Raw genomic sequence first — 22,799 nt, 5'->3', positions numbered from 1 at the left:
AAATCCATCAAGTGTTTTATTTTAATCTCCTTATATGTTTTCATCTGTCTGAAATCAAGCCGTTCGATGTGTGACGTCACACGATCGGACACCCCTCCCACGACTGTTGATTGACAGCAGCGTTTCAGCTCAGACCCGCCCTGAGCGAGCGCAAGCTGTCCGCCATTGTGGATACGCTGGAGCAGAATGGCGTCTAAGCGATTGTGGTGTTCTGTTCTTGGGTGTAATAATAAACACAGCAGTCATTTTGATGTTGATTTATCTGATATATCGAATCTGAGAGGCTGTCAAACTTTCTCCTTACTCTTTCTCCTTACTTTTAAACTTCATGTTCGGGTAGTAACTCGAGAACAAAAAGAACTATAAAATTTGACTGCTTTACGGCATGTCACTTCCACCACCACCCCCACTTCTCTAAATTCGGACGTACGAGCCCGACGATCGTTTGTTTGTCGGATGTTAGTCATGTTCGAAGCAGCACAGAGAAATGGTTATAATAATAAATAAAATAGAATAAAGGTTTTATTCTGGGTTAGAGATCGCAAACCCAATCTGGACCAATCAGCTGCAAGCAGGGGCGTGGGACTGGGGGGATAAAGGGTACTGAGTAACCAGGGCCCAAGGCAGGGAAGTCCGTTTTCTATACATACACATACATGGTACGGGGGCCCAGCAAGATGGTTTGTACCCAGGGCCCAAAATTTGGTGCTACGCCCCTGGCTGCAAGTAAAGATGCAATAAAGCCACACCCTCTGTCTCTCCTTCCAAATTAAAGCAGTTTATAATGATAAAACTTTAGAAAACAATTGTGCATCTTTTGGTGCTAATTATTTATTATATGAATTATAATCACTTTGAATTCATATATGTTCATATTATATTAATTGACAAGTAGCCAAATAGTAATATAAATATAATACATCCATTCATAATTCTTTTAAACAACGTGTATTAATTTGAGCTCTTTGTGAACCTATAATTATTAGGCTTGTTTCTTTGAGTCACATCATGCATTGATATAGTCAGTTATATTATATTTAGCAGATATATTCCTGCTTCTCAAACTGTCGCTGCAGCAGCAGTGTTTATTCCTGCTTTGTAAACACATTTAATTTCATGATCATTTTCAAAATGATCAAGAGAAGTGAATCAAACGGACACTGTGATTGGCTGTTTGCCGCACGTGTCAAACTTTCAGGTGTACGCGCTTCAGTATTAATCACAAACTCTGGATTAAACCTGAGTAGACAGAGAAAGTTTATACCGAGCTTTGAGAAACAGTTGAACTTTATCTAAACCAGGTTGGATTTATCTTGATTTGTCAACTCTAAACCTACTCTGAAACTCTGAGTTTGTTCAGATAGCTTTGTGCAACAGGCCATTGGTGTGCATCTTAAAGGGGTACTTCAGCGCTGGGAAGATGAATCTGTATTTAAACTGGGTCATTAATGTAGTACAAATGTGAAATTATTTTTTAATTTGGTGCTTTCTAGACTGAGAAAAGACAGAAAATGTATTTTTGTCTCATGGGGATGAAAGACTACAATTCCCAGAATGCTTCGCTGCCCTGTGAGGCCATTCACAAAGCCACCGCTACTGGATTACAGAGACTGAGTTCCTACAATTAAATACTGAACGTGTCTGTTCAATATAACGATCAAGTTGCCGCGTGAGTTTCACAGCTGACTCAGATTACATTTAACGTCATAAATGATTTGATGAGCTCTCGTGATGAGAGCTGAGGTAATCGCGACCACACTCGCGGCATACATTCACAACGCGTTTTCAGTTCATGCCTTTGGAAGCTTAACTTTCATAGAAATTAATTTGAGAAGTTAAAACACTTACATTGCTTAGCATCCATTTAAATTAATGCCTGTAGCTGAGCTGTGCTGTAAGTGTGATCTCCATTCCCCATGCACGAGGTGAAAACATGCGGTAATTGCTCCCTCTGCTGGCTGTAGTCTTTAGCCTCTGGGCAATCATTCCTCTCGTGACGCAAATATCGTCAATTTGCGTCACGAGAGGAATTTTTCCAGAAATAAAATGCATAAATCTCTCGTCTCAGGGGGATATAAGAGGGGGGAGCACGATCATTTGAATATACTCCAGGGTTGATACAAAGCCATATGTTAATCGCTGAAGTAACCCTTTAAGACAAAACAATGGCACTGACATATTTTGAAAATGTCAGTGGAAGTGTATGTAAGGTTGTGGCCAAAACTGGTACTGCAGGTGTATCCCCTCTCCCCGTCCCCCCTGACTCTAGGTTGCCAGATAGGCTGCAGGATCAGCAGGAGCGTTTGTAGCTGCAGCTGTGGTAACTAGAGCAGATCTGGCAACCCGGATGCTGGAACAATACTTGGTAGATAGGTGGAGGGCGGAGCATCAGGGTGCATCTCAATATCCCTTCTCCTCAATTCTCTAATTGCACCCCGAGGAGGCGAGGATCAAGGAGTGAGGAGGCTTCCGGAGGAGTCATGAGCGAGGATCAATCACGGAGATCAATACAAAAACTGCCGCGGTGCAGAAGTTAGCTACTTCGGTACATGTCTGAACATAAACAGTCTTTGATTGACATTTAGTTCTGCTGACATAAACCAATGAAATTACAGAAATAATAATCATGTGATTCGGTAATGATAGGTGTATCCATAAGTGCAACAAAATAAATGTCCACCAACGTCATTAAAACATGGCCTTTTGTACATTTCTAGTTGCTTAACTGTCTTAGATCTTCTTTGTCGCATCTTCCTGTTTATGATGTGCATAAAAAATTCTATGGGTGAAAGATCTGGACATCAGACTGGCCATTTCAGGATCCTTCTTCTACTCAGCCATGATGTTTTAATTGATGCAGTATGTGGTCTGGCATTGTCATGTTGCAGAATGCAAGGTCTTCCCTGACAGAGACGATGTCTGGATGGGAGCACATGTTGTTCTAGAACTTGGATATACCTTTCAGCATGCCTTTCCAGATGTGTAAGCTGCCCATGTCACACACACTCATGTAACCCCATACCATCAGAGATGCAGGCTTCTGAACTGAGCGCTGATAACAACTTGGGTTGTCCTTGTCCTCTTTAGTCCAGATGACATGGCATCCCAGTTTTCCTAAAAGAACTTCAAATTTTGATTTGTCTGACCACAGAACAGTTTTCCAGTTTGCCACAGTCCACTTTTAAATAAGCCTTGGCCCAGAAAAAACACCTGCGCTTCTGGATCATGTTTAGATATGGCTTCTTTTTTGACCTATATAGTTTTATCCGGCAACGGCGAATGGCACGGTGGATTGTGTTCTCCGACAATGTTTTCTGGAAGTATTCCTGAGCCCATGTTGTGATTTCCATTACAGTAACATCCGATGGGTTGGTTTGCTGATCAGCCGAAGATCACGGGCATTCAGTATGGTTTTTCGGCCTTGACCCTTACGCACAGAGATTGGCGATATTATGCACTTGACTGTAGATGATGATAAATTCAAACTCTTTGTAATTTTAAGTTTAAATCAAATCTATCCAAAATGGAGCCAGGCTATAGCCTATAAATCTAGACACACCCTAGCGGCAGCAAATTTAATCTGCCCGCAAGTGTCGTCTAGGAACTCTCAATACCCTTCTGAGCTGTATTCCTGACAATCTGGACGGCCCAATCACATCGTGTATAGAGTCGACGGGCGGGGCCATAATGACGACTGCCGAGTTGCGTTTGCGTGCTTCTAGTAAACACAGAAACTGGCGAACGGCGGCGGTCTTTCGAATCAGCTTTGACCGCGACTCTGGAAGACTTGGAGTTAAGCTTTTCTCTGAGAAAAGAACAAAGAACGGCACTGAAGTCATTCTTAAAAAGGGAAGATGTGTTTGGAGTTTAGCCGACCGGTGAATGTTTAATCTATCAACAAGCTCTGCTTCACCTTCGTTGCTCTGGTTGGTTGTAGCGCTATCCTATCGCGTGCAGAGGGAGTTTGAAAGACAACCGTTTATCCCGCCCCTCGGATTGAGCCCTGTCAATGGTGAGTTTCCAGACCAAACATCTTGATGTGGGTCTGGCTTGTCAGGCTAGCCAGGCTATCCAAAATGACCTAAAATCAAAAAAAGAAAAAAAAAAGAAAAGAAAAGATGCAATTAATGCAGGTGTCTGACTCACCACAATAGCTGTGTGAACGTCATCCAGGTTTCCTTTCATAATGTGAGATGAAAAATATGCTGGACTTTAGCACAGAGAACCCAGAATCTGACACAGTACGGGCCTTTTACTCTGGGTTTGAGGTGACGGTGATGACCGTCATTACCTCACCCTGAGATACTGTCAGAGTCATGCTGCAGTCCTGAACAGATGCAAGTGATGGAGTTCAACCTTCCAGAACTAAGTAACACTGGCCAAACCTTCTGTCTGTTTACTGGATGAAGCAAAAAGCTGATTATTAACATTGCAGGATAGTCAGATTTTTAATTAGGACATAATATTCGTTATATCAGGAGGGGAAGAAATTTCACACTTTTAAATGGACTCAAAAAAGGTATTTTTTACTGTTATGATAGAATGTAGATTTAGTAGTATGGACACAGAGCCTATATGAAGACACTTGATTATCACAGTGACATTACTGACAGAAGTTTTGTTGCCTTTGCCTGCATAAAAGTCTTTGTAGGAGGAAACAGACTTTTGTTTTAAAGTTCATTACATTGTTAATTATCTAAGAATTATGTTCACTCACACTCACCTACGCTTGTGACAGATGAGCGAAGATGCTACGACTTTCTGTGCGGTTTTTTTTCTAAAGGCGGAGTTTTGATTTCTCAAATAGGCTTTTTCAAGCGTAACAGCAGCAATGCTTTTCATGTCTTGAATTACTGTTCACTGACTGGAGATGTAAGCAGCGTTGTTAATAAGAAGAAATGTTACTTACCTTCACACCACAATGTTGTAAATTATTTGAAAGAAAGCTGTATTTTAAAAGGTTTCAGGGTGAATTTGAAATGTTACCTAAATAATTGATTACTGTTTACGTGTAAGCAGCGCCATCTATCTGTTATTTATTGGTATTGTGGTAACAGAGTGAGGTATTGTGGTAACAGAGACTGGTTTCATATGGTTCATAAAGGCCTACATACAGTATAACGTTTCTAAGTGGTCAAAATATACATACACTACTACATATTATTTTGCTATGAACGTGTTAAGAAGCTACTAGCATGTATTTGGGAGGCAAAGGCATCCTATTAATTTTATTTAAAGCCAAAAGCTGCTGTGGTGTTACCAACATGTTGTCAACATAAAAACTATAATGTTGTGACAGGAAAACCTCAAATCAAGAAATAACCTCAAAACGTAACAGCATTTGAATCTTTCTAACAGGAGTTCATGTCAAGTTCAAATAGATTTTTTTTATACATATTATTATTATTAAAAAAGACATTATACTTATATTTTCTTTTGAACATACATTTGAAACTCAGTCTATGTTTAATGGTTTAAAATATGAAATCAAAATATTTAAAAAATAATAATAATATTTTAAAATATGATTAAAAATGTATGCAGAAGCTATAACACACACTACGATTAACATTTTTGCATGGTTACTGAATGAGACCCATATGTTTTCTGCTTCTGAATTACAATTTGTTGTATTCTTTTTTTTTTTTTTTTTTTTTTTTTTTTTTTTGGGACTTAAAGACAAAAGCTGATGTGGTGTTAACAGCATTTTGTTATCAATATAAAAGCTATAACAATGAAACCTACAAATCAGGAAATAACCTCGAAACTTCACATAATTTGAATCTTTCTATTCTAACAGGAGTTCATATCAAGTTAAAATTGAAAATTCTAGAAAAAAAAATCATATTATTATTTTTATTAAAAATACAATTGATTATTATGCTTAGAGTATATTTTCTTTGAAAAAATACATTTGAAACTCAGGCTATGTTTTTAAAAATGTTTAAAATCTTAATAGTTTAAATATATATATTTAAACATTAATGCTAGAAGTATTTGCAGAAAGTGAAGTCGATGACACGCCGCACCGCCAGAGGGCGCTGTGGAACAGACGGCGTGTGCAGCACTTTTCCCCGCTGCTTGTTGGTGCGATGATGTAATGAAGTAAAAGAAGAGTAAAGATGGCGGAGAATAGCGGCACGGATCCGGCCGTGGAGACGAACACTGAAGAAAATGCCGCTGCTAGCGCGACTATCATTAAAGTCACCGTCAAAACACCGAAGGATAAAGAAGAAATAGCAATCGCCGAAGATTCATCAGTCTCACAGGTGATTTCATTCGCGATTTCGTGTTGTTTGTGTCACCCGGGCGTTTGTTACAACAGCGGCTAGCAGCTTTAGCCGGCGAGCTAACGATTGACGACGAACAGCCAGAGCCGAAAATCTTCGCAGTAGATATTTAGAATGACTTTCACTGTTGTTATTACTTAAATTGGGTTATTCTGAGTATCTCGTTCATTGTTTTTTGTTTTTTATAACGTTTGTAAAGTGGGGGTTTCTAACTCGCGGTTGTCGTTAAAGAAACGGCCTGCTCATGTAGAAGGTTCTAGTCTGTCATCTTTGGTCGCGCTCTTTCTGTTTTGCTTTGTATTTTTGACTTCAAAATGTTGGTGATAAACTAAATAGCATGTTAAACGACTTTTCATTTAGATGTGGTGCTGTTCTGCAATGTTTGTGTCAGTTTATTTGACTAATAGCTGTTTTATGCTGCTGTGTATGAGCTTAGGCTTAATAAAAGGGACTGTAATTTTATTCAAAAGGGAGGTTGTATTGATTTGATTTAATGTATAACAAAGTAACCCGCGTGTTTTGACATCTTAATAGTTTAAAGAAGAAATCTCCAAAAGATTCAAGGCGAAGCAAGACCAGTTGGTTTTGATTTTTGCCGGGAAGATCCTGAAGGATGGAGACACGCTCGGTCAGCATGGCATCAAAGACGGACTCACGGTTCACCTGGTCATCAAAACCGCACAAAAGTAAGAGGACCTGCTTTTAGGTTCACAACAAAACTGATATTTTCATATGTAAAGCCATAGTGTTGTAAGATAAGGCGTATGCAGTAAAGGCTCACTTTTAGAGTGTTTTGTGTTTGTAGGACTTCAGGTGGTGGTAGTTCGCAGAACTCTGCTTCTTCTGGCCCTGGACCATCAGAGGGCAACAATGGCGGAGCTGCTAACCCCAGCCCGGCCGGCAACCTGGGAACACCCCAGGGCATTGGGACGTCCCCGACCCCTTCACAGCCAGCCAATATTCTAGGTGATTTATGCTTTTAAATTTGTTTTTATTCTTCTGTCTGTTTTTTATGTAATGTTGTTAACTTGAACTTTAAAGACATTTTGAAATCTTTCATTGGCAGCTGACTGAAACATTTAAAAGTTGATGTACTAAAACTGAAATATAAATTGAAGCTAAAAAAAATAATGACAAATATAATACTTTAAAAGCTGAAAATATAAATTAAATATTTATCAGAACTGTAATAGTACATAAGTAATACAAAATACCACTGGTTGCAATGTACAAGAGAGTATTTGTTTAGTATGCATTATGCATGAATACTAGGTGATTGTTTTTTTGTTTTTTACAATGTTTATATTGGGGATCACCTTATTGTCCCTGATTAACCCCATACTGTGAATTGGAAAATAATCCTGATATATATTTTTTTATTATTCTTGCTTTTGTTATACTCTGGACCTCCTTGTGTGTTTTCAGCTGGTTTTGGTGACCTGTCGGGCCTGTCTAATCTCGGTATGGGATCTGCCAACTTCATGGAGCTTCAGCAACAGATGCAGCGGCAGCTCATGTCTAACCCTGAGATGCTGTCTCAGATCATGGAGAACCCGCTTGTGCAGAGCATGATGTCCAACCCTGACCTGATGAGGCAGATGATAGTGGCCAATCCACAGATGCAGCAACTAATGGAGCGCAACCCAGAGATTTCACACATGCTTAACAACCCAGAGCTCATGAGACAGGCATGTTATTGGTCATGTACTGCAGCATTGAAATTGACATGTTAATTTAGCCTGATTTTGATTTTTAACCTCACTCTTTTTTATTATTTTTAAGACAATGGAGTTGGCACGGAACCCAGCTATGATGCAAGAGATGATGCGTAATCAGGACCGGGCGCTTAGCAACCTAGAGAGTATTCCCGGCGGTTACAATGCTCTTCGGAGGATGTACACAGACATTCAAGAGCCCATGTTTAGCGCTGCACGTGAACAGGTCAGATTATTATTTTTTATGCTTTAAAATATTGTTGATTTGTAATACTGAATTGAACGATTATATCTTAACTCTAATTTGATATGACAGTAGTGAATGTCAAATTGCATAATCTTTTGAATAGTTTGGAAATAACCCTTTCTCGGCATTGGGTGGAAATGGTGAAAACTCCGGAACACAGCCCTCCAGGACAGAAAACCGAGAGCCCCTGCCAAATCCCTGGGGTCCCCCCGACTCCACTGCCGCCACCACCACCACTGGGACTGCTACCACCACCAGCTCCACCACAAGCTCAACCACACCCAGTGTGTCCAACCCTCTGGGCATTGGCTCCTCTAGCCTAGGAAACGGTAATAGCATTTTATGGAAACATTTGTCTTTAACTGTAAAGCAAGCTGCATGAATTGGTTTGAGGATATGTTGTGGAGAATTTGCAAGCAGATAATTTAAGTGCACAGATAATTTTTTTAATAACACAAAATAAATGGCAGCTGGAATGGGATGACATGAAATTATTCAATGATTCAAACTACATGAAATAAATCTTGGTGTTGGAAAAAAAAAAACATTCCGTTTTAATGATTGCTGGCATCGTCATTTACAGGACACTTTAGACTCAATTTTTTACTATCAGGATAAAGTGTTCATCTTGTCAGAATCCACTGTCCGTTAAACATATTTTCCTGGACTGTTATACTTCTACTGTTTTTAACAAAGTAAATCCAAATTTCATTTTAAGGTTTTTACAAAGAAAATTAATTTTAAACCTTATTAATTAAATCTTTTAAATCTAATTTCCTTTTATTTTAAATAACTAAACCTGGCTCTCGCCATGAAGCTGGAATGTTAACGAAGAAAATATTTTCTCAATAATAAATCAAATGAATAAATTATTTATTTTGGTCAAATACTACATAGAAGGGTAAAAAATTACATTGCCGTCTAGAATTATAAAGGATCTCAAATGAATTGATTTCATGTTAAACTTTTTGTGTGTGTGTGTGGTTCACTGTTAGGCATGTTCAACAGTCCTGGCATGCAAAGCCTAATGCAACAGATCTCTGAGAACCCTCAGCTTATGCAGAACATGCTTTCTGCTCCTTATATGCGCACTATGATGCAGTCCCTGGCCCAGAATCCTGATGTTGCCTCACAGGTAGCAAGACCATCATTTGGTAGTTCTCCAAAAGTTTTAATTTGCTGTGATGTTCTCGTACTAATTAAATGCATTTTTCAGGTATTGATGAACAACCCTCTCTTTGCGGGAAATCCACAGCTGCAGGACCAAATGAGACAGCAGCTGCCAGTATTTCTACAGCAGGTATGTCCAGCTGAATCATTGTAGTTTGTGTCTTTGGGATATTTGACTGGATTTGGGTTTTGTGCTAACTGACTTGTTTTTTGACTGGCTTGCAGATGCAGAACCCAGAAGCCCTTTCTGTAATGACAAATCCTCGAGCCATGCGAGCCCTAATGCAGATCCAGGAAGGACTGCAAACCCTTCAAAACGAAGCCCCTGGTCTCATGCCCAGGTGCAGTTCTATTTGTCAACCCCTCATTAAAAACAAATGAAACATGCAGAGCAAATTTAAAGTACTATTTTTGAATGATAATCCAAATTGATTCCTGAATTGGATTTTTATAATTGTCATATTTAATAGGAGAGTTTGAAGTGTTTTATATTTCAAGCAAAACCTTTTGTGAGATTTTATCGCTTGGCCACTAGTCATTCATTCTCTACAGTGTGAGAAACCTAGGAGAGCACATCCTCTTTCTACTAGTCATTTCCCTCTTGGCTTTGGCACCAAGTAAATGCAGCTTCCTCTAGATTACACAAATTTGCGTTCTTCTGTTTATGCAAACAATTATTTGTCGGATCCAAAAATGAAACGAGCACCATGTCGATATCTGCTCTTTCCCAATTAAACGGCTTGTCTCTTTGTAGTCTGGTCCCTGGTGGGATGCCTGCGGGGATGCCTGCTGGGATTCCTACTGGGATGCCTGCTGGGATTCCTACTGGGATTCCCGCTGCCCCACTGCCCACAGGTGTGAATGTGACTCCCGAGAATCCTCCGCCCTCAGGCCAGGGCCCCGCTCCCACCCCCGCTGCTGGAGCTAATCCCGCCCAGCAGCAGCTCATGCAACAGATGTTACAAATGTTTGCTGGAGGGAGTGCATCGGTACTCTTGTTTCTTTGTTGTTGCTGTTAACTACACGTCTTAAAGTTAGTATGGTTGATTGTACTCACTTTTTTTCGCTCCGCAGACTCAGACTCCAGAAGTGCGTTTCCAGCAACAGCTGGAGCAGCTGAGTGCCATGGGCTTCATCAACAGGGAAGCCAACCTGCAGGCCCTCATCGCCACCGGGGGCGACATCAATGCCGCCATCGAAAGACTGCTCGGCTCCCAGCCTTCTTAATTCCATCAGCTGAGAGCGTGCGAAGGGAGACAAGAAGCAACCATAGTCCTTCATCACATAAAATCTGACAAGCCCTACATAGACAGAATTCCAATTACTCCAATCTTGTTTTTTTTTTTGTGTTTTGTTTTTGTTGCTTCGATCAGTTGATCTCTGATTCAAAAGCAAAGAGGTTTCAAATTTGTTTCCTTGAACAAAAAAACCAAACCAGAATCGCTGTGGAATGACGTCACACTAACCCCTCATCACTAGTAAGATGGGACTACGCTTACATTTGCTGAACCAAGTTTAAGTTACCATTCCTTACATTTAGATCATGCTCACCTGAGGCACTACTCGGTGGTTAGGGGAATAAAATCCATCCGCTTGAATGCCGAGGCCAGAGAGATTCTTGTCTTTTGTGAGAATGCTTGGTTTCCTTAATTTCTCTATTTCTCCTAATTCATGCCTGATCAAACCAGTATTTATTGCAGAAATGTAGAGCTTACCCTTTACTCCCTTTCCACCTTCCTCAGTTGACGTTGATTTGAGCGTTCCTTGACATTTGATGTGTTAATCGAAATCTAATAGACATGAACATGTTGGAGCACTATAACACCTTGACTCTGATTGCTTACACTTCAGCTATTTTAGAAAAAAGGAATGAATTTTGGAGATGAGATTTGGAAAAGATGTTCAGTCATCTCTTTAGTCGATTGCCTTTCTGAGGAGTGTACCTCGATTGACCGTAAAGGCTTGTCATATGGGTAAGGCTGTAATAAAGCATCAATAAAATATTTCTCAGCTTAACAAGCAGTGGAGAACACAGAAGCCATTTGTTTTGATCATATCTTTTTGCTTTGACATAGGAGTATTCTAGTGCCTGGAACACACTTGTATTGTAAACTGGATACGTCATCCTCAAGTTTCTCTGGCAAATGAAAAACTGGTTACAGCATGATAGTGATGCTAGCTTCTCTCAGTGCTAACCAACAGCTATCTACTAACAGTTTTGATGTGAATTAAAATGTTCAACTTTTTTTGCTGCACATCCATAATCCACTCTTTATTCTACTTGAATTACAATACGTAAACTTGCATTAATCGGGGTTTGTTGTTCCTTTAAGCCAACATCTGATTTTGTCTTAAATTCAAACTCTTTGCAATGCTTTTAGAATGATTTTAGAAGTATTGCATGATCATATTCTCTAATAACCACAATGTTTTGAATCCACCTGAGGGTTGCAGGTATTGTCAAATTAGTGAAGGTCACACAAAAGTCATTTGTCCTGAAATAACACATCTTGGTAATGTACTTTGGCACACAATATGATGAGAAGTTGGCCTTTTGAAAATCTGCAATTTTAAAATTGTGATTTCCAGGACTGGAAACGTTATGGTAAATCTTATGGTGAATTCAGATTCTGTTATGCTCAGCTGTAAAAAAAAATGTTCTTTGTGGGTGCAGTTACTATAAAAAAATGATTTTTAAAAGATTACTTAAAAAATTATTGAAATTCATTGGTCCGAGTCTCAAAACCATGTGCTCTTGAAAATAAAGGTTCAAAAGGGTAATGACATTGAAGAACAATTTTGGGTTCCACAAAAAACTATTCAGTTAACTTTTTTTTCTTTTCTTTTTTTGGTGTGAAGAACACTTTAATGATTTAACATAACTTTCCCCTTTACAATAAATAACGTTTAGTGCATTGTAAATTTTCTTTGGATGTTAAAGGTTCTCCACCGATAAAGAACCTTTATGTTTAAGAATGAACATCTGTATCACATGTGACTTAATTGGGGTGAGCTTGATGCAACAAATCTTTAAAGTTAAATCCCTTTTTGAAATTATCCGTACAATTTTAACTAAAGGCTGTACCCGAAGCCCTCACCCCCAAAGGAAGTCCAGACGAAGTTTGGGCGGTCAAGATTAAAAACCAAAAACCTAGATTTACTTTTAGAGCACACATTAAAATAAAGCTTGGTAGTCAAAGCAACACGGTAGAATCCTTATCAGACCGACACAATTATTGACATTATTTGTGATTTTCTATTTATCGCCAATATATAAAACAAGTTGTACAGTTAACGACCAAAACATGACGAAATTCTCTTAAAGTAATATTTTTTCTTCTTTTTTGACAGATTTTGTGGTTTCCTTTATTTTATTAATGCCCCGACAACGAGTAAATAAATTAAAATTGCTTAATTTTTTTAAACGAGCGATTTCCACTAGGCGGTTTTGCCGTTTGTATGCACTACAATGACACTACATTTCCCATGAACCATCAGCGCGGAAGTAAGAAGTCAGCTGATGTTCTTGTGCTGCTGGAAGTTGTTGCTATTATCTCGCGAACGGTTTAAACGTTTATTAGTATTTCTGCCCTTTTCATTTAAGTTATGTTGCGTCCTAAAGCATTAACACAAGTACTTAGTCAAGCAAACACCAGTGGAGTACAAAGCACACTGTAAGTATATGAAATTCTATCTTTGTTCATTTTACTAGCTTTAGCTGGCATATACACTGATATGAAACACTAATATTGTATATTTGTGTTGTTCAAAACAAGTTCCCTTGAGGTATTTTGTATTTTGTTTCCTTGGGTATTGTTGGATAGTTTTGTCTTGCATGTTATATCATATGCGTGCATTATATAGGGGAAATATTTGCATATCAAATTAAATACCATTTATTTAAACCATATTATATATGAGAATAACTGACATAATGCACTAACTACCAAACAACGCCTACAAAATTAAGTCACTGAGCAAAAATTAAGTTCTGAGAAATGTTGCTTCCTGATGTAATTTGATGTTCATGTAATTTGTTGGCTTCTTTATAAGTCAAAGTTATGTTTTATATTTTAGGTTATTGAACAATGAAGGTTCCCTCTTGGCATATTCTGGATACGGAGACACCGATGCAAGAGTCACTGCAGCTATTGCCAGCAACATCTGGGCGGCTTATGACAAAAACGGACACCAGGCCTTTAATGAGGACAAACTGAAATTCATTCTGATGGATTGTATGGTAGGAATGAAATTGTACAGTTGGGTTATAGTAAATAATTGTGAATGCTGATCTTTGAGAGATGCAGTAACATATGCATTAAGCAAGAATGCACACTTTTAGCACAGCAACTGCTTTAGGTTATATTCTGTTTTTAGAAATTAAACCATGGCATAAATAATATTAACATGATGAACTACTGCAGTCGTTGCCGTTTATTGTTGTACAGTATTTTTTCTTTATTATGTGGTGCATTTTCTCTGTCATTACAGGAGGGAAGGGTGGCCATTACGCGTGTTGCAAACTTGTTGCTTTGCATGTATGCCAAGGAGACAGTCGGCTTTGGGATGCTTAAAGCCAAGGTGAGAGATGTGGAGTATATGAACTCTAAATTTCTAAGGCATGTGTTTACGTCTTATGTTTTTTCTTGAATCATCATAAATAACAGTTTTTTTGTTTTGTTCACAGGCTGAGGCTTTAGTGCAGTACCTGGAGGAACCACTAACACAAGTGGCAGCGTCGTAGGATGTACTTTTGACGTGTGCATTTTGTCAAGATCTTGGCCTTCATACAACATATCTATGGCTTTATTTATTTGCATACTCAAGTTGATTGCTGTACAAAATTGTGTGGCTAACCCAAAATAAGTATTTGCATAAACATGAATAACAATTAATAATATATTTATATAAAAATAATGAATAGCATTTCCTTTTTTTTTTTTTTTTTTTTTTTTATGTCTCAGGACTTTTTACAGTCACCGCTCAGGCTGTGTCTTATGGAAACTTGCTTCTGCCAAATCTCACAATTCTGACTTATGCAATTGTGAATTTATATCTCACAATTATGACTTTATAACTTGAAACTACCAGTTAATAACTCAAAATACTAAAAAAAGTGAGAATTGTGAAAGATATATTAATAGCGAGGGGGGAGTCAGAAATGAGGGTTTATTTCTTGCATTTCATAAGTTGTTTTTCTCTCATATAAACTTGCAATTGCAAGGGGAAAAAAATCAGAATTGTGAAATAAAAAGTCGCAATTACCTCTTTTATTCCATGGCTAAAACAAGCTTCCATAGTGTTGAGTGTCAAGAATATGAAATAAATACGTTTTTTGGTTATATTTTGTTGTTTTTCCTTCTTTAAAGCACTTTTTTTTATTATGTCTGTAATACTATTAATTAAAACAAATGCACAGAATCAGGAATATTTTATATGTACCTTATTCCCCTGAACATTGCATATGTTGCAATGTATCTAAAGATCACTGTTACGTCAGTTATAACAAGTTTCAAGCAGTGATGTTTCAGCCATGGACCGTGGGAGGGGCTGTTCCATAGCAAATGTCTTCCTGATCTTGGGAAAGACTGCTTAAAAGATAATGATTGGTTGTGGATGGTGTGTATGTCGTCTTCTCATTGGCTGAGCAGGTGCACTATTGCGCCCAGTTTCATATGACTGCACCTGTTCTCGCCTTACCTGTTTGACCTGACTTGAGCACAACTAAAGTCACGCCCACCTTCCCCAGGTACGGCACATCTGATAGCGGAACTGCCAGGCTAAATAACAGCTAGTTCCTTGTACAAACAAGTGAACTGACCACCACAAACAGTGGGATTTCATTGACATTTAGCACTGTTTTTCTGCTCTTTTAGGTCAACCGCAGTATCATAGTTTGGGGAAACTCATTCTTGATTCTCCTTTGGATTTTGACTCATGGAGCATTAATCTAGATTAGTGAAGATCTGCTTACAAGAGTGACAATATGGGGTCTGATGAGGCCTACAACTTTGTTTTTAAAGGTAAGATTTGACACTTCTGTATGGTAACGGTTGCAATGCATGATGAACAGAATCTAATGTAACCATGTTGATGTTTAATTAGTTTCATTATCAGTAAGCATTAATCCCACTGTTGTGAAGTATTTGTAGAGAATGAAATTTACTTTGCGTGTTGTATTATACAAAAAAAAGTGTATTATTTAGAAATACCTGCAATTTAATTCCTCCTTAAGTAAAGCTTACCACACACGAAAAAAATACAGTCCTATAGGCTGGTTGAAATCTGATTTCCATGACAACAAAGGTTTGTTTACACAAGATTACTGAGTTCTGTTACTCAATAAAGGAGGGGAAATAGTTGTACCTGTTAAAGCCCATTTTAAAACTGTGATCTGTAAGATCAAACCACACTTAAAATGACCTGTGTCATTTTTGAATTGAATGATTGTGTGTTGGCATGAACGGGAAGAAACAATTTAATAGAAGCAAGATTGTGATTTTTCACCTGTCCTGGTGGTTTAATTAAAAATGCCATGTAAATATCAAACACTTTAAATACACACAGATATTTGTGCATTGGAGAATTAATACTTCTTATAGGGTACTATATGCTTAAGCCTAAAACCTTCATGTCTATCAGTATCCCATTTCCTGACATGATATGATAAATTAATGCCATAATACTCATACATGGGTGGAGTGTTGACTTTACTTCTGGCATGTTTGAGTCATTCTTGTTTGCACCTACAATTAAAAGTGAAGTGTTATATTGGGACACACTCTTCATCCAGTGTGGGTTTTTTTTGTGGCAGAATCATACGAGGATTAGATCTACTTCTGTCTCAAGTTTTAATGAACAACAAGCCTGAACAATTTCCTCATAAGGATGTACATGTATGATTGCATAAGACCGTTTTAAAAGCAGGTTTGGTGATTTTTCCAGAATTTTTTGTTTTGTTATGCCATTTAAAAGTCTATTCACATCCTGAAAGCCATCACTAAGTTAAGTGGTTTAAATGCATTTATATATCTATATTTATCTTCCATGGAAGGCATAGGGACCATAAAACATTCAAAATGACTACCTGCCTGTCAACGTATAAATTTCCATACCTCTGTGCACTGTTCACGCAGACATCACACATCATTGGTGCGTTTCATGCTAGTCTTCCATTGTTTTTTATGTAAACACGATAGACAGACGTATATATCCGCTGCACTTGCGTCTCTTGCATGACACAGCGTTGATCAAGTTAAAATCAGGTCAACTTTTTACAAAAAAAAAAACATGTCTCGAGACTTTATGTTTTTTCCCTCATTCCACTTCCCGCATCTCATGCTTTTCAAAGCAAAAATGTTTTCTGTGTGAACCAGGCTTTAGTCGTAAGTTAACTGAGCATTGCCACCAAAACAGCAGCCACTTTTTACAGTTCCTCCTGAACCAAAGCGAGCTTGTACTGCGTTCACACCATAGATACATTAATTTGGAAGAGATGGAAACCCCGTGACTTTATACTCGGAGCGTTTTGTGTCTCGAATGTATGCGTTTCAATGGCAACACCATCAACACCGAAATGAATCTGCAGCAGTCAGGCAGAACAGGTCAGTGCTCTTTAAGTTGTTTTTTGTTCTTTATTATTGTAATGTTATGTGCTTTGAGACATGAGGTAGTTAAACGCCGTCTCTCATGAGTTCCCAGTGGTACACGTTCATGTGTTTTGAAGGAGGCGTGGCTTTGAAAACGCTCTGAAGAGAGGGTGGGATCTTATGCTTTCAAAGCTAGCTCGCTATTGCTAGCCTCTCTGAAAATACCCTACCTGTAATGTTGCCCTTTAAACATGCAATGTGTGGTGTTTATGAGGATCTATTGACAGAAATGCAATATAATTTACATATCAATGTTTTCAGTGGTGTATAAAGACCTTATATAATGTACTGTTATGCTTTTATTACGTTAGCCATTTCAATCTTCATACACTGCCCTTACAGTGATATCGCCATTTTGTGCTACCTCATGTTTCTACAGTAGCCCTAAATGGACAAACTGCTCTACAGAGCGCTAACTACTCTCTGCTGTCACATATGACGACATCTTTGTCCTGTGTCAGCCACCGTAACTTCTTTATGTGGTTCAAAAGGGAGAGGTGGGCGGTTGCAATTCGCACACTGCACCTTTTAAAATAATAATAATTACACTGAAACATGACTTGGAGTAAAATGGTGGAGCACTGTAGAGATAAATAAACCCTGCTTTCTTTAATAACTCTATAAATGTATGACATTAGGGAGAAGTGGTGTTCGCATTTCTCACTGGATAAAGAGGCATTTATGCATTTGGCAGAAGCTTTTATCCAAAGCAACTTATCAATTTGTGTGTTCTCTGGGACTTGAACCCAATGATCTTGCACAAGATAAGTCTGTAAAAATAGTCTCTCAGTGTTTCTGTGTGCATTTAGTACTATATGGCACTTGCAATACCAACATCATGAGTTTGATTCTAAGAGAATGCATGATACGATAACGTTGAATTCAATGCAAGTCGCTTTGGATAAAACTGTCTGCCAAATATGTTAATATAAATGTTTTGAATGTGGCTTATTCAATAAGAATTTAAAGTCAGAATCAAATCATTTCTCAATTTCTTAAACTCCCAAAATGTCCAAGACAACAAACATTTCATTGTAGACGATTGCATCACAAGTCTGTAAATGGCTGGTCCTTTAACCCACAGCTGATTTTACACAAACAGTGTTGCTAAAGACTGTTGAAATGCTACCAACCAAAACTTGGTGTCATGACTATATGGTGTTCTCTTGGCATAGGGCACTCACTGAACACACCCATGAAGAAAAGTTTCTAGAACCCCAACAGGCTTTTGTCAGGCTCTTCATAGAACCTTTAAGGGTTCCCATCATGCAGTCATTTTATGGATTTAGTTTAATTCATTTTGTTTGAATGTATTTTATATGTAGATTAAAATAAAGAACTCGTAAACATACTTTATCACAAAAAAAATCAGTTAAACTGGTTTTAATTCTATGTAATCATTTAAGACATTTCTCCTTATATAGAACCTTTTTGGCATAAATGGTTATGTAAAATTGAATAAATAAAACTACTCTTATCTTTTTCTCTAAGAGTGTAGACTCTGTGACTCATATGCACTTCTATGTTTTGTTGCAGTGGTTCTTATTGGAGAATCTGGGGTTGGCAAGAGCAACTTGCTGTCACGGTTCACCAAGAATGAATTTAATCACGACAGCCGGACGACAATCGGAGTGGAGTTCAGCACAAGAACTGTGAAGCTAAATAGTCTTACCATCAAAGCTCAGATCTGGGACACTGCCGGACTGGAGCGGTACCGGGCCATCACTTCTGCGTGAGTTTTGCATGGTATAATATTTAAGGAACTTACAAATGCTGCCGCTGAACAAGCAAATACGCCCCTAATTTCACCAAAAAATAAAAAACTGTCATAATTTACTCTGCATCATGCCACACTTTTTAAAAAGTGGATGTTGACCAAAGCTGTGCAGCTCAAATAAAATGAAATAAAATTAGATATAATTTTTTATTTTACTTTATTTTTTTAGAGTTGACAAGATTGAATTTAAAGTCTCATGCTTATTTATTGCATAAAAAATACAGTAAACATTTTCTATTGTAATATATACTGATCAGGCATAACATTATGACCTAATATTGTGTTGGTCCCCCTTTTGCTGATTCATCAGATCAGACCAGACCACATTCTTTCATTGCTCCGTGGTCCAGTTCTGAGGCTCACGTTCCCACTGTTGGTGCTTTCGGGGTCAGCACGGGCACCCTGACTGGTCTGTGGCTACACAGCCCCATACGCAACAAATGTGATGCACTCTGTATTCTGACACATCTCTATCAGAACCAGCATTAACTTCTTGAGCAATCTAAGCTACAGTAGCTCATTTTTTTGATCGGACCACACGGGCCAGCCTTCAGTCCCCAAAGTCCATCAATGAGCCTTGGCCTTCCATGACCCTGTCGCCGTTTCTCCGTTGTTCCTTCATTGGAGCACTTTTGATAGATACTGACCACTGCAGACCGGGAACACCCCACAAGAGCTGCAGTTTTGGAGATGATCTGACCCAGTCGTCTAGCCATCACAATTTGGCCCTTATCAAACTCGCTCAAATCCTTTTGCTTGCCCATTTTTCCTGCTTCTAACACATCAACTTTTAGGACAAAATGTTCACTTGCTGCCTAATATATCCCACCCACTAACAGGTGCCGTGACGAAGAGATAATCTTTTATTAAATTCACCTGGTCATTATGTTATGCCTGATCGGTGTATAGATTTTTTGGAGAAATAGAAAGTTCAAATGAACAGTACTTATTTGAGATAGAAACCTTTTGTAATATTATCATGGTCACCATCCACTTTCATTGTATGGAACAGAGCAGCGAGGAGATGATCACAGAATTTTAGGAGCACTGTCCCTTTAAGTAGTTCACTTGTACTTTGAATATGTGTGTATGCAAATACATTATTGACTGTATGTTAATTGTCTTTCAGCTATTCTTTAACAAACTGAGAAAAATGTATAGCATATTTCAACACCTGTTGCAATACGATTCGTTTCTCACCTGTCATTCTAAATAATGTTCTTTTGTCATTCTGCAATGATGTAATGCTTTATGACAGTGTTCTCTTCACTCAAAAAAGGAAGTAAATAAAGTTGTCTGACCTGATATGATCTGGCTTCCTATGCTTCAGATATTATCGAGGAGCAGTTGGAGCGCTACTAATCTACGACATTTCAAAGCACTTGACGTATGAAAGTGCCGAGCGCTGGTTGAAGGAACTCTACGATCACGCAGATGCTCATATCGTAGTGATGCTTGTGGGCAATAAATCGGACCTGGCAGCAGTACGGTCCGTTCCAACAGAGGACGCAAAGGACTTTGCAGGTCATCATTGAAGACTGCTTTCTTTTATTTATATTATATATAAAACATGTATACAGTCCAGCAACAAAAAGTCAGTTTGTGTTAATATATTATCTCTCTCTCTCTCTCTCTCTCTCTCTCTCTCTCTCTCTCTCTCTCTCTCTCTCTCTCTCTCTCTCTCTCTCTCTCTCTCTCTCTCTCTCTCTCTCTCTCTCTCTCTCTAGAAAAGAATGGTCTTCTGTTTATGGAAACCTCAGCTTTGGAGTCAGTAAATGTTGAGGCAGCATTCAACACTGTGCTTGCTGGTATGTGTATTCTAAACACATCAGGCCTTATTTACATGTACTTTACATGTGTTCTTTGCCCTCTGGATTTCTCTTCCTCAGTCAGGCTTGAAATAGTGTACACAAGCACTTGGCTTCATTATCATAATCATGTTGTTATTACTACTTCTCTTTTAGAAATCCATAAAAAGGTGAGTAGCAAAGAAGTGACCCGAGGCTCTATCAATGCCGTGACGCTGTCCCAACCTAATACAGCAGACGGCGCACAGGAGGAGAAGAGGGCCTGCTGCAAGAACATGTGAAAGCACATTCTGGATGTTCAGAAGGGCTTCGCAAGGGTCCTAATGAAGTTGTGAAATCAGCTTGTGCAGTAGAGCTATCAATAAGAGAGAACCGGTATGGTAAAATGCAACGGGAAATTCATTCCATTGACTGACATAGCCATATTTGTATTCCTAAACTTTACACATTTTAATTTGTCAGGTTTGACAAGGATTTGTGTGAATTTTACATCATATTAAAATGTTTTAATTAAAAAATATTTCCCCTATATGTTTCCTCTTAGCAGGGGATTTTTGTTTGTGTTATTTTAGAAATGTATAGCCAAACTTTTTATTTTATTTTATTTTATTTTATTTTACATACATTAAGCAGACGCTTTAATCCAAAGTGATTTATAAATGATGAATATAACAAGCAGTTTATCTTACTCGACTTATTGATAACAATACATGCTTGAGAAATAACTTTATCATCTCACAAAGTAAGATTGAGGAAAGAACATATTTTTCCATTTATTCACATTAGTTTTTAATTTGATTAATTTAAACTTATTTGTATTATTTAAGACTATTCAGCACTAAATCAATATTTGCTATGTGCTATTAAAAAATAAAATATTTATACAAGCAATGTGCTGATTTTTATCTTCATTAATCTTAATGAATGCTTGACATTTTGGCATGTTACTTTGTCATTATCATTATGATAATCTGCTTGCTGATGCTGGGGGTGATATAAATTGCTGTTGTTAAAGCAAAAAAGAAAATAAATCCAGTATGTCATTTTCAAATAATAATTAAAGCAACATTATGTAAAAAAAAGAAGAAGTCTGAATTGTTTTGTTTCAAGTGCGGTTTGAAAAATGTATAAAGTAACAACATAAGGAAATAATCAACTGTTTATATATATATATATATATATATATATATATATATATATATATATATATATATATATATATATATATATATATATATATATATATATATATATATATATATATATATATATATATATATATATATATATATATAAAGTTTGATGCACGTGTTTGGGCACCTCTTTGAGGCTGCATGAATATTTGCTCAATCTTTTTAAGGAAAGATCGTGATATGCCATTCAGCCATTGAGAAAGATATACAAAGCGTTGTTTTACAGACCAAAATTCTCCAAATTGAGTTGTATGAAATAAAATCAAATGTAAAAAATAGTTGTGTTGATTTGATTACCTGTAGTCACTTAATGCTGATTTATTGCAAAACAAAATTGATGCAACTGGCTCAATGAACATTAGACTGAAAACACTGGTGCAACCAATCATAAAAAAGGATATTGACGTTAGCTAATTGCTAGTTGTGCTCTTTGATTCTCTACTGGAAAGTAGCAACACGGGAACCTCAAAAGAACTCCCTAATGACTTAAAACTAGGATAATTCATCAGTATGAATTAGGAGAAGGACACAAAAAGTAATCACAAAGGTTTAAGGTCTCTGTCTCCACCGTCAGTGGTATAATCAGAAAATGGATGGCCACAGGAACAGTCCTTGTGAAGGAAAGACGTGGTTGGCCAAGGATGATATCTATAAGGCAAAGGCAAAGATTGGTTCGACTGGTCTAAGACCACCTCCAAAGAGCACCAAGAACATCTTGTTCTGATGGTGTCATTGTACAGTGTTCCACAGTCCAGCGTACTTTGCACAAGGAACAGCTCAATGGAAGGGTGATGCGGAAAAAGCCTTTTCTGCGTACTGCCAACAAGCAGAGTCATTTAAAGTGTGCAAAGACTCACCTGGACAAGCCAGAATCGTTTTGGAATGATGTGCTGTGGGCAGATGAATCTAATATAGAGCCATTTGGTCACAACCAGAAGCGCTTTGTATGG

General features: G+C 37.9%; 3 protein-coding genes across 3 annotated transcripts; all 3 read left to right on the top strand.

The window, feature by feature from the left end:
• Window positions 1-6,106: 6,106 nt before the first annotated feature.
• On the top strand, window positions 6,107-11,728 carry ubqln4 (ubiquilin 4). The gene is made up of 11 exons (XM_067447932.1): window positions 6,107-6,269; window positions 6,825-6,976; window positions 7,096-7,256; window positions 7,716-7,978; window positions 8,073-8,231; window positions 8,356-8,581; window positions 9,248-9,387; window positions 9,469-9,552; window positions 9,648-9,763; window positions 10,177-10,411; window positions 10,497-11,728. Exons 1-11 carry the CDS (start codon window positions 6,123-6,125, stop codon window positions 10,647-10,649), a joined length of 1,836 nt encoding a protein of 611 aa, XP_067304033.1. The 5' UTR covers window positions 6,107-6,122; the 3' UTR covers window positions 10,650-11,728.
• A 1,181-nt stretch (window positions 11,729-12,909) lies between these two features.
• Window positions 12,910-14,766, top strand: lamtor2 (late endosomal/lysosomal adaptor, MAPK and MTOR activator 2). Its single transcript, XM_067447931.1, has 4 exons — window positions 12,910-13,096; window positions 13,500-13,662; window positions 13,914-14,003; window positions 14,110-14,766. The coding sequence occupies exons 1-4, from the start codon at window positions 13,029-13,031 to the stop codon at window positions 14,164-14,166; spliced, it is 378 nt and encodes a 125-aa protein (XP_067304032.1). The 5' UTR covers window positions 12,910-13,028; the 3' UTR covers window positions 14,167-14,766.
• A 132-nt stretch (window positions 14,767-14,898) lies between these two features.
• Window positions 14,899-21,786, top strand: rab25b (RAB25, member RAS oncogene family b). Its single transcript, XM_067447930.1, has 6 exons — window positions 14,899-15,171; window positions 15,299-15,445; window positions 18,608-18,803; window positions 20,179-20,372; window positions 20,576-20,656; window positions 20,813-21,786. Exons 2-6 carry the CDS (start codon window positions 15,409-15,411, stop codon window positions 20,935-20,937), a joined length of 633 nt encoding a protein of 210 aa, XP_067304031.1. The 5' UTR covers window positions 14,899-15,171; window positions 15,299-15,408; the 3' UTR covers window positions 20,938-21,786.
• The last annotated feature ends 1,013 nt before the right edge of the window (window positions 21,787-22,799 follow it).

Source organism: Pseudorasbora parva, chromosome 7, assembly GCF_024679245.1.
Source record: "Pseudorasbora parva isolate DD20220531a chromosome 7, ASM2467924v1, whole genome shotgun sequence".
Classification (NCBI taxonomy): domain Eukaryota; kingdom Metazoa; phylum Chordata; class Actinopteri; order Cypriniformes; family Gobionidae; genus Pseudorasbora; species Pseudorasbora parva.
The sequence above is the reverse complement of the archived record's forward strand: the minus strand, read 5'-3'. Positions and strand labels throughout refer to the sequence as shown.

Excerpts from the sequence above, each read along its gene's own strand:
- lamtor2 (XM_067447931.1), top strand. The coding sequence starts at position 13,029 with ATGTTGCGTCCTAAAGCATTAACACAAGTACTTAGTCAAGCAAACACC. Across the intron at positions 13,097-13,499 it reads AGTGGAGTACAAAGCACACT|GTTATTGAACAATGAAGGTT; the intron begins GTAAGTATATGA and ends TTTATATTTTAG. Across the intron at positions 14,004-14,109 it reads TTGGGATGCTTAAAGCCAAG|GCTGAGGCTTTAGTGCAGTA; the intron begins GTGAGAGATGTG and ends TTTTGTTCACAG.
- rab25b (XM_067447930.1), top strand. The coding sequence starts at position 15,409 with ATGGGGTCTGATGAGGCCTACAACTTTGTTTTTAAAG. Across the intron at positions 15,446-18,607 it reads CTACAACTTTGTTTTTAAAG|TGGTTCTTATTGGAGAATCT; the intron begins GTAAGATTTGAC and ends GTTTTGTTGCAG. Across the intron at positions 20,657-20,812 it reads ATTCAACACTGTGCTTGCTG|AAATCCATAAAAAGGTGAGT; the intron begins GTATGTGTATTC and ends CTTCTCTTTTAG.
- ubqln4 (XM_067447932.1), top strand. The coding sequence starts at position 6,123 with ATGGCGGAGAATAGCGGCACGGATCCGGCCGTGGAGACGAACACTGAA. Across the intron at positions 7,979-8,072 it reads ACCCAGAGCTCATGAGACAG|ACAATGGAGTTGGCACGGAA; the intron begins GCATGTTATTGG and ends ATTATTTTTAAG. Across the intron at positions 8,232-8,355 it reads TTAGCGCTGCACGTGAACAG|TTTGGAAATAACCCTTTCTC; the intron begins GTCAGATTATTA and ends TCTTTTGAATAG.